Source organism: Terrapene carolina, unplaced genomic scaffold (genome assembly GCF_002925995.2).
Source record: "Terrapene carolina triunguis isolate 2854851 unplaced genomic scaffold, T_m_triunguis-2.0 Scaffold58, whole genome shotgun sequence".
NCBI lineage: Eukaryota > Metazoa > Chordata > Testudines > Emydidae > Terrapene > Terrapene triunguis.
In genome coordinates, this window is record NW_020664409.1 from 68,251,667 (window position 1) to 68,263,764 (window position 12,098).

At 38.1% G+C, this 12,098-nt stretch overlaps 1 protein-coding gene across 1 annotated transcript in view; it reads left to right on the plus strand.

Moving 5' to 3' along the window:
* Positions 1-12,098, plus strand: part of CPNE3 (copine 3) — a 63,096-nt gene that overhangs the window by 34,329 nt on the left and 16,669 nt on the right. Inside the window, exons 4-7 of the mRNA XM_026662904.2 lie at positions 689-763; positions 5,875-5,946; positions 7,308-7,391; positions 8,502-8,591. Coding sequence (XP_026518689.1) covers positions 689-763; positions 5,875-5,946; positions 7,308-7,391; positions 8,502-8,591 — 321 coding nt within the window. The remainder of the gene's footprint in view (positions 1-688; positions 764-5,874; positions 5,947-7,307; positions 7,392-8,501; positions 8,592-12,098) is intronic.

Sequence of the window (12,098 nt, forward strand, 5' to 3'; positions counted from 1 at the left end):
TTACTCAATGCAGTTTGTTCTGTGTTTGAGATAAAATTATGAAAGGAATCTTTGAAAGAAGTTTGGTCTCTCTTGTCTCCTCACATTCTTTTAAAAGATCTGTCTCCTCCCCCTAGACCCCCCCCCCCCCAAGGGGAACTGAGTTCTAGTAGAAGTTCAACCTGAAATTCTGAATGTAGGTAAAATAACAAAATAAAACATAAACATACACTGTATCTTTTAGGCCTGCATATAAAACAAAAATATACTTTTTCAGCAATCTGATTGCTTAAATTATTTGCCATATATATATAAATCTAAATGCAATGTGTCAAGAACTAAGGGATAGCCTAATCTCTCAATTTCAGGCATCCTCCCTGCCATATATATATGTATCATGTCAGATATAAGCCATCTTTAGCAGCTCTTCAGGAAAAGTCATTATTCTACTATTGAAATTATTGGTATCAAGGATTTCTTGTTTATCTTAACTTATTTACTTCTGCCATTAGTCAAAGTTGCATATAGGTTCATATCTTTAAATATTATTCAAACATATTGAAGGCTATAAGAAATAAAAGTAATGCTGGAGTTCTCATGGTAGAATATTTTCCTAAAATGGAACATGCAACACCACCTGTTTCTTTCAATGTGAAAAACTGTTAATTGTCAAGAGCTATTACTACAATTTAACTTTTTGTTTTGACAGATCGTCTCCAGCAAGACGCTGACAAGACCATTAATGTTTAAAAATGGTAAACCTGCAGGGAAAGGAAGCATTACGGTAGGATGATACTTGGCTTTCTCCTTCTAGCATATAGCCCACAAGTTGTTTCTCTTACTGAGTTAAATGTATTCTATCACATCATAATAACGGGAATATTTCTTTCACAGCTGGCTGTTTGCATCTTTCAATGTACAAAACAGTACTTCTGTGTTAATCTAACTTATCAAAATCAAATGGTCTTCAGAGGCTCAAATAATGACTTAATCAGTTTCAAATAAACTCAAGTGGTGAACTTTTATTTATTTATTTATTTATTTTTAACAACAAAAATCAAATTGCTTCTTTCAATTTCTTATCCCTCAGGTCCTGAGCAAATGTGGACTCTTGTTCATTTTTATTTTCTTCCCAAATTATTTTACTTTCATCTCAAGCTGCATCCTACATAAACAGAATTGGGATAGAAGTCTAATGAAGTGTCATGATGCCAGTGTGGTAACTAGATAAATGGCTAATATTTAGTGGTATCCAAAGTAGGTGTGTCTAGAGCTTTACAAATAATTAAGGCGGTCTGTGTCCTGAGCAATATATCATCTTGTTGGCAGAGAACAGCAAGGGGTTACACCAAAAGGGTAACTAGATAATGCTTGTGTCTCAATTCCATTAACATTCCTGATCTTTACTGGTTTTTCTGTAATAATAGGTCTATTTAAAGTTACCTATCTTTAGGGCTACTTTGCAGTTTTATTATTGCTTTAGCTGTTAGGTTAATGAGCAAACACTAGCATATATACAATTACTGGGTTGTCAAGCAGTGAGTGGTAGAACTGTAGATTTGGCAACTAATAAGAATATAAGCAACAACCATGCTGGCATTGACTGGATGGAGAGCACATTAATGATCTTTATTTTTGGGGTCAGTTTTGCAGCATCAGTAGGGGCTGTACTATGGTGGCTAGAGATATTCAGTTAATATAGACTCTAAGGCCAGAAGGGAATCTCATGATCGTTTAGTCTGACCACCTGCACTTCACAGGTCACAGAACCTCACCCACCCACTCCTGTAATAGACCCCTGGCTGAGTTACTGAAATTCTCAAATCTTGAGTTAAAGACTTCAAGTTACAGAGAATCTACCATTTACTGTAGTTCAAACCAGCAAGTTACCCATACCCCATGCTGCAGAAGAAGGCAAAGCCCCCCCTCCCCCCCCCCACCGCCCGGAGCTCTGCTAATCTGACCTAGGGGAAAATTCCTTCTTGACCCCAAATATGATGGTCTGTTAGACCTTCAGCATATGGGCGAGCCCCACCAGCCAGATACCCAGGAAAGAATTTTCTGTAGTTACTCAGAGCCCTCCCTGTCTAGTGTCCTATCTCCAGCCATTGGGGATATTTGCTAATAGCAGCTGCAGTTATGCTGTGTGCCATTGTAGGCAGTCTTATTATACTATCCCCTCTATAAATTTATTAAGCTCAGTCTTGAAACAAGTTTTTGCCCTCACTACTCCCCTTGGAAGGCTGTTCCAGAACTTCACTCCTCTGATGGTTAAGACCTTCATCTAATTTCAAGCCTAACCTTATTGATGGCCAGTTTATATCCATTTGTTGTATAACTTCTCTCCTTCCCTGGTGTTTATCTGTCTAATGTATTTATAGAAAGCAGTCCTCTCCCCATAGCCTTCATTTGGTTAAGCTAAACAAGCCAAGGTCCTTAAATCTCCTCTTGTAAGGTAAGTTCTCCATTCCTCTGATCATCCTAGTAGCTCTTCTTTGCACCTGTTCCAGTTTGAATTAATCTTAAACATGGAAGATCAGAATTTCACACAGTATTCCAGTTGAGATTTCACCAGTGCCTTGTATAATGGTAATAACACTTTCCTGTCTCTACTAAAAATACCTTGGCTGATGCATCCTAGGATTGCATTAGTCTTTTTCACTGCCACATCACATTGGTGGCTCATAGTCGTTCTGCAATTGACCAATACACCCAGGTCATACTCCTTCTCTGTTACGTCCATCTGATATGTCCCCAGTTTATAGTAAAAATTCATGTATTTAAGGATTAACAACAAGAGCTTTCACTTCGCACTATTAAATTTAATCCCATTTCTATTGCTCCTGTTTTCAAGATCCTCCAAGTCGTCTTGTATGATATTCAGGTCCTCCTCTATATGAACAATACCTCCCAACATTGTAATTTTATTCTCACACTCCTGCTTTTTTGTGCCAAGGTCGTTAATGAAAATGTTAAATTAGATTGATCACAAGACAGATCCCTGAGGAACTTGACCAGTTATCTCCTTCCAGCCTGACATTTTGCTTTTCAGTATGACCCATTGTAGTCTCCTCTTTAACAAAGTCCTTACCCACATTTCGATTCTCATATTAATCCCCATCTTCTCCAATTTAATTTCCCATGTGGAACTGTATCAAATGCCTTACTAAAATCCAGGTAGATTAGATCTACTGCATTTCCTTTGTCTAGAAAATGAGTTATCTCAAAAAAAAGGCAGGTTGGTCTGGCACAATCTACTTTTTGTAAAACCATGTTGTATTTTTATCCCATTTATTGTTTACCTCTATGTCCTTAACTACTTTCTCTCTCAAAATTTGTTCCAAGACCTTGCATTTATTGAGGTCAAACTAACAGGCCTGTATTTTCCTGGATCACTTGGTTGTCATGACTTATGGCAAGTTGTATCTTTGATTCCCTTACTCAGTCTCTCTGTGGGCACCCTAATCCAAGTGACAGGTCTGCGCCTGTACTTCTTTCAGGCTGGAATCCTGCAACTCACACCACTTGTAGGCTGGGTCCCCAGGTCACAGCACCCATGTTCGTCAACTGTATCCTTGGCAGGTCCACTTGGATTTTGGCTCCTGCTTTGACTTCTCTCCAGGAAGTGACAGAACAGCTTGTTGAAAACAAAGTGTGATTTACTTATATGAACACAACAAAGGGAGAGGGGAAAAATTCAAACAGAAGATAATATGCATATAGCTCTTACCTAAACTTTAGCCTTTCCTTGCAATTTAGGTAACCACCATCTCAGTAATCCCCCAGCATTGGGGAGTGCTGCCTCTATGCCTCTGTCTGACCCTTCAGTTAGTGTGGTTCCCTCCATCCATCCCTTTCCCCCCCAAGTTCACAGGTAGTCTTTTATCCATTTCAAAGTCCCTGTGTTTGTTGTGGAGCAACACAACCTGGTTAGTTGGGCTTATGCTTCTTCCCAGATGGGACAGAGGCAGACTTCCAGCAATGGATTTAGTGTACTGTCCATCTGAGCGCCAGCATTTGGCGCTGTGTATAGCCATTGTCTGGGTTCCTGCAGACCAAAGCTAAGGGCATATCTGCACTTACAGTGCTGCAGCAGTGCAGCTGCACCCTGCACCGCTGTAGCACTTAGTGAAGACGTTACCTACGCTGACTGGAGAGGTCCCGCGTAGGTACTCCGCCTCCCCGGGAGGCAGTAGCTAGGTTGACAGGAGAAGCCTTCTCGTCGATATAGTGCTGTCTACAATGGGGAGATAGGTCAATATAACTACATCATTCAGGGATTTGGAAAATTCACACCCTGAGCGACATAGTTTATACCAACATATGTTTGTAGAGTAGACCAGTGCTAACTAACACTGATTTAGCTTTACCTTTTAGCCAGCATCAAAATAACCACCAAACTCACTGGGAGAAAGAAAGATGAATCATAAAATTAATGCAGATCTCTCATATTCTTCACAGTGGTGTTGGATGTTAGCAAAATGGATGGACAGATTTGGCAATGCAATTCAAATGGGAATGCTCCATTGAGATCAGTAATTAACAGGCTGAGTCTGTTAATTAAGTATTTTGGGATACTGCCAAGTAGGAAATTAAACATTACTTAGCAACACAAGGATCATATCTTCATGTGTCCTGTACAGTGTCTTCAGGCTACAGTGTTAGTGCCCTAGTTTCCACCACCTCTCTTCTATACAGTGAAATGTAGAAATACTTTACTCAGCTAAAATTGGTGACTTTCCAAATTGTGTATTAAAGTGACTTTGTAGCCAGAGAGCATGACCTTTGGCAAACTTGCAGGGGTCAGCTCCCATGTATAAGAGAATTTTTTCAAGCCAAGATCCATGTACGATTTCTAGCTGCTATTATAGTACTTTCATCAATGATGTCCATAAGTTTGTAGTGATATTGTTTTTCAGAAGACTGGATACAAATGGCATTCTTGTTACTAGCCGCATGTTCTTCCTGTATCAGAATTGGTCGAGTACATAATGGAACAGAGTATGCTGCATCTGAGGATGGTACCTCCCACAGACTATTTGCTAGTTATAAAGTTGAGACCAACAGACAAACTTTGACTTCAGTCTGTGATCTGCCTATAGAGTTAAAGAGCCCACCAAGCACCCCTTTCTTGTCTTTGAAAATGACAGAACAGCAGTAAAATTCCTCTTCGAATGCTGACTGCCTTTTAGCTATAACCACAGTTGAGCATAAGGGAAACCACAGTTTTTTTTAAAATATGAAAAACGTTTAGAAGCTCGGTCTAAAATTGAACTTGTACTGCATAAAGACAGATCTCACCATCTAGTCTAGTAGATGAGAGAAGCTCTAAAAATGTGCCTCTGTACAGTTAGTTCATCTAGCAAGCTCTTCTATCTCATTGAGCAGGAACATTTGGTGTTGGAACTCATAAGTTCTATACCTGGTTCTGGCACCGAGTCTGTGGCATTTAGCAAATTAAATATTCCAAAATTTTCAAAGTGGTCCCTTTTTGGAGGCTTCAATTTTTGGTGCCCATTTTCAGAGGTATTGAACACTCTTGGCATCTGTTGACTTCAGCTGCATTATGGGTGCATGCCTCTGAAATTCAAGACCTGTATGTCTCAACTTGGGCCATCCAAAATTAGTGGCCACTGTTGAAAATGTGAATCTTAACATCTGTACCTTGGGTTATTCATTTGTAAAATGAGACTATTTACCTACTAACATAGGAGTTGTGTGGCTTGCCTGATGCTTTCAAAACACTTCAGAGCTATGTCCTACCTTTTCATCCAAGTACTTCTATTTTTAAATAAATATTTCACATCTACCCTTTCTAGGTATGTTGTGAATAATATTAGTGAAGTATATAGTATCTGAACACAGAATAAATGTTTCTTTCTTTTATCTACCTAGATTACAGCAGAAGAAGTAAAGGATAACAGAGTGGTCTTATTCGAAATAGAAGCAAGGAAACTAGAGAATAAGGTACTTAATTGCTGTATTTGTAATAACAAAGCATTAAATTATAATGCTCTTATAAATAAGTAATGACAGGGATTGATTCATTCTGGGATTCCTTGCTGGAGAAATTAAGTCTACTAAAATACTGCTTACAGTAGAAGAAAACCATAGAACACAGAACATTTGTAAATTACCATATATACTTGTTCATTTATAAGCCAACCCCCCAAGATGGTTAGGTAAAAATAGCAAAAACTGTATGATCCTTTCATAAGCCGACCCTATATTTCAGGGGTTGGCAAACTTTGGCTACTGGCCTGTTAGGGTAAGCCGATAGCGGGCCTGAATGTTTTGTTTACCTGGAGGATTCACAGGCACGGAGCCCCTCAACTCCCAGTGTCTGTGGTTTGCCGTTCCCAGCCAATGGGAGCTGCAGGAAGTGGCTGGGAACGGCAAACTGAGGCCACAGGGAGCCGAGGGGCTCCATGCCTGCAGATGCTCCAGGTAAACAAAACGACAACGTATTAGATATTCAATTCAATGATTCCATAGAGTTTAAAATCATCAAATTTTGGTGTAAACCCATTTATAAGCCAACCCCCGCTCTTTGATGCGTCACTTTTTTACTAAAAATATTCGGCTTATGAACGAGTATATATGTACATTGAAGTTTTTAGAATGAATCTTGACCTGTTTCTAAAGTGAGACAGGTATATTGCCCAAAATATTCTTTGAACAAGACTTAACTCTGTCCATATAAATTAATCACAGATTTGTATCTTTTCATTAGTGTGAATGCTTTTGCAATTTAATTTTAAGTTTACTTACTAAAATAAATAACTGTAAAAAGTTCACTTTCAGACAGCACTGTAAAGTATATGTTAGAGTGGACAAATCCATTATAATAAAGAAACCACTTCAGGGCTGGCGTTAGAATCTCTAAACACTTTAATTGCTCTATGAAATTCTAAAATAGATGTTAATAGGTGTGGTAGGGAAGAAATGCTTCTATTTTACATTTTTATAATGCTCTAATTAGGCAGATTTGAATTCGGGTCTTGCCCTTCATACACCTAGTGGCCCCATTGTCCTGAGATGAAACTGTCCGGCAGTATTTACAGAGCCCAGAATCTCACCCTACACTTAAAAATATTTCTAGTCTACTCATAGCTATTTAATTCTTTGGCTTGCTAATATAAACGATCCTGTTTTAGAAAGCAATAATGAGAATGATACCTGAAAAGTGATTTGTATTCTTCATCAGAAAGATGTTTAATATTTTTTAGGAAAGTCTTTTGTTTACCTTCCATTTATCTGACTATGTATATTAATTAGTGTTTGATAACATTCATGCCATGTGATAACTACCTATTTTTTAAATTCAGGATTTTTTTGGAAAGTCAGACCCTTTCTTGGAGTTCCACAAGCAGACCTCGGAAGGGAACTGGGTGATGGTTCACAGAACTGAGGTAGGGGAGGTTGTTCACAAAAAATTAACTCAATAAAACTCTAATCTGACTTTAAATGTATAACATAGCAGTAAAGGTACAGCACCTTCAGAGCGGGAGAAGTGATCTTGTGGTTAAGGCAATGGACTGGGTCTCAGGAGACCTGAGTTTTCCCAACTCTGTTATTCTTTTTTCTGTGTGACCTTGAAAGTCATTAAATGTCTCTGGCACTCAAATGTGGACAATACTGCTTTTTTTCTTACTCTTGTCCATTTAGATTGTAAACCCTTTGGGCTTGTTTAAATTTATGTAATGTCTAGCATAATGGTCTAGTTTTGGTAGGAACATCTAGATGCAATTATATTACTACTATTAATATTGGAGAATGCCAACTTCAGCTAGGTCTGATATTTACTACTTAAAATAAGTGTATAACTTATTACTGAACACTTACAGAAGAGCCTGAGGCCCTAATCAGTATTTAAATAATGAACAAATTTAGAGGAAGGCACAGTCCCTTTATAGCACTAAGATTCTTTTTATTGATAGACATGAGGAGGTTATAAAGTGACCTTTGCTGACTTGCACTGTACCTTTCCCCCACACTCCTCCCCCCCCCCCCCCTAACCCTCCAACCCCCGGAGGAAATACTTCTGGAAATGGTGTTTCAGTATAAACATTTGGTGGAGTGAAATATAACTTCTGGAAATGATAATTTTACCCCCATTGTCTTGCTTCTATTGGTAAGATGTGGGGGTACGTAGCAAAATGCTGCATATGCTTTGGGTCTTCATGTACAGAGGTACTGGAATGTTACATCCTCTCCAGTTTGGGATTTAAATTGTATGATAGATTAAATTTCCCTTTTTGAAAATTTTGACCTAGCAGTGAGCAGCAGCATCCAACTTCCTCCACAGTGTTGGTATTAAACAAAATTTTCTTCTGTTATGATGATCCAGCCATTGGGGCTCTTGTTATATCCTTGTCATGTGTACATGTTTTTTTGTGATTGCCTCACAGGTCAACACTTTCCATATTTGTAATAGTTGCCCTGTTTTTATTCCATAACACTCATAGTCCCTCTGCATCTTGCCTTGCTAACAATACTATTTTATCTAATCTTTTTGGCAGGTTATAAAAAACAACTTGAATCCTGTCTGGAAGCCCTTTAAAATACCCCTCAATTCTCTGTGTTACAGTGATATGGATAAAACAATCAAGGTAATATTTAAATAGATACATTAAGGATAAATGCAAAGATAATGAATATTCATTTAACTGGTTTATCCTCTTAGTTTTAAGTTAAATTCAAAATAAAGGTTTTTATTATAAGTAACAGAAAACAGGGATGATGATAATGATGACCTGATAGTTTGTTACAGTATCTCCTAAATTTTTTTTGTCAAATTGACTTCCAGAGTTAGGGAAGCTGGTTAACCTAGAGTAAATGTGTATTTCCCTCTTCAGTTTTTCATTTGAATTAGTGTTAACACAACATCAGTTCTCAGACTTGTTAAAAGCGTGGGCTGTCTGCTTGCACATTTACAGTCCGTTAGAATCCTTTTGGCTGTTGCTTTTTCTTGCTCTCCTGCATATGACTGTCTGTCACCTGGTCCTTATACATGTTTCACACTTGTTTAATTCCCTTTCTTTCCTGGATGTGTGTCACAGCCATGAGGTCCTCTTCTCAACCTGCTCAACTGGACTTTGCTGACCAGTTGCTTCATTCTTTCCTCCATTGCTTAGATATTACCTACACAATAATCCCAGTTCCTGCTAGCCTGAGGAGTAGAGTGAATGTTCATGGGGATCCCCATGAATAAAGCACAGTAGCAAAGCATTAGCATTGAGTCGCTGGATCTACCCAGACAAAACCTTCTGATGCCAAGCTGTTTTGAACATTAACTTATTTGTATATAGAGCTAGTATTTGAAATATTCTAAATTTGGAATCATCTAGTCAGGAGGACATTTTACGAATGTAATTCTTTCACTACTAAATAGTTAGTACTATTTCCCTTCCTCACGCCGCTAGCTCCCAAAGCAGAGGCATTGTGACTACACTGGCAGCATATTTCAAGAAAATGGATGTCTGCTGCCATTGACATCCTTCCCTGCCTTTAGTCATTGGTCCATAAAGGAGCATAAAAATCTGTTAGCTTCAGCTCTGGTTTCCGTTGTCAGATGAGTGAATTCAAATGAACCTGCCTTATCTTAGGCACCACTTTTGGATTTGATGTTTGAAGAGAAGATGAATGCAGGGTTGCCTGCCTGCGTTGTCCTAACTAAGTTTGTGATGGTTCAAGTAGCCTGGGAGGATAAGATGGGCTCCACTCGCAGGACAAGGAGTCAATCTAGTGAATCCTTACTGAACATTATCTGCAACCATTGACACCCTGACTCCCAAACAGCCCCTTAGTCCTCATCACCCAAAAGTTCTTGTTTTTTTGACACCCTGCATCAAATGACAGGCGGAAACTTGAGAACTAGTGATGGAAAAGCAAAGGCCGAAAGACAGAAGGTGAAACACAACAAATTTCTTCAAGCCTATGCTCAGGCTTACAGCTGGTCAGAAATTTTCTGTTACATGTTTTTTTTTTTTTTCTGATGGAAATTGCTTTTATGTAGAAATTGAAATGCTTCAGAAGTTTTTATTTCAATATTAATTCTTGCAGGGAGAATATTTTGAAACAAAAAATCTATTTTGGAAAATTTTGAAACTGTTTTGAATTTAATTTTATTTTATGGGTTTTTCATTTTGTTTTGTTTTTACATTACTACTGATCTGTCATGAAATAAAGTATATTATGCAGTAATACCATTGGCATGTCATGAAATAATGTAAAAATGAAAAAATAAATTCAGAAACTGAAATTTTTCAAATTTCCATTACATTAAGTGTCAAAATTTCCTGCAAAACAAAAATTCCAAGCTACAGAAGCCATCATGTTGGTCGAATTACAAAGCAAGAGAAGCTTCCTATCAAAGAATCTTAAAAATGTAATGCTAGAAGGAACCTCAAGAGATCATCTAGTCCATTTCCCCCTGTCCCCATGCTGAGGCGGAATTAAGTATACCTAGACCATGCCTGTCAGGTGTTTTGTCTAACCAATTCTTAAAAACCTCCAATTATGAGGATTTCATAACTTCCCTAGGTAACCTATTCCATAACTTAACTACCCATATAATTAGAAAGTTTTTCCTAATATCTAATCTAAATCTCCCTTGCTGCAAAGTAACCCAAAGAGTTCTTGTCCTACACTCAGTGAACATGGAGAACAATTGATCACCATTCTCTTTGCAACAGCCTCTTACATATTTGAAGACCCATCATGTCCCCCCTTTTTATTCTCTCCTTTTTTTTTTTTTTTTTTTTAAGAGTAAACATGCTCAGTTCTTTCAACCTTTCCTCATGGGCCATGTTTTCTAAATATCTTTCTCTTTTTGTGGCTGTCCTCTGGACTCTCCAGTTTGTCCACATCTTACTTAAAGTGCAATGCTCAAAACTGGGCACAGTACTGCAGCTGAGGCCTCACTAGTACTGAACCAGTTACCTGCCAGATCTACATATGACACTCCTGCTCATGTATCTCAGAACGACATTTGCCTTTTTCATGACAGCATCTCATTGTTGACTCGTATTGAATTTGTGATCCTCTGCATCACCCCCAGATCCTTTTCAGTGCTAGAACCACTTAGCCAGTTTTCCCCATTTTGTATTTGTGCATATGATTTTTTCCCTCCTAAGCATAATACTTTAAACTTGTCTTTGTTGAATTTCATCTTGTTGATTTCAGCTTCAACTGAAGTTGCCAAATCCAGGGTGGTAAACCAATTCATCGAGCCTCAGTGTCTACAGCACTGGTTAAATCACGTTAAACCCTTGAATGGATAGTCTCGTTAGGAAGTAAAGTGGCCTTATTGTGAAGGAATGCATTTTAAATTCACATTTTCATTTAATTCAGTTTAACTTTCCTGAGTGTCCCTGGGTAGACATGCATTCAAAGTGGCAGTTGAAGTATAGTATGGCACTCACAAAATCAAAATGGAATTCATAAATTAACAGACCTATTCCCCAATCTGTCACAGCAATGTGTACATTTAGACAAAATCCTACCAAAACAAGATATACCGTAGCACTTATTCCCATCCTGGGGAGAGGATGCAAGAGAAAATAAATCACATGCGACAGACATTAGTTGCATTGCTTAATGCACAACTGGAACATACGGTACTTAGCTAATATGGGTATAAACCTGCACAGAATAAAACTGTGATGAAGCAGAATAATAATTATCTTTATAAGTAAGCCCAGAATCTGACAACCTGCGGGGGGAAAAGGAAAGAGCTAGTGACAGTTCTTCTCCACATGTCATGGATGTATTTTTCATTTCCATTTAATGGCCCCACTAAAAGTGTAGTTCCTTGACCAAATAAAGCCTTTAAGATAGGGTTGTTTTCAGCTCAGCATGATCCAAAATGTAATCTTATCACTCAATAGAATACACTGTATAGGTGTATAATAAAACCTGCTGTGAAGTTTCTGATCTCAGTTACATGGGTGGATATCCAGACCAACTGGGTTTCCATGGAGTTGCTCCAGATTTACACAGAACAGGATAGAATCTAATCCCTGCAGCATTTTAGTTTGAAATTGTAGTTTATGGATTTAAAATTACTTTCAGATGAGACAGTAAAATTGTGGTAATGTTGTTTTGAAGAAGAATTA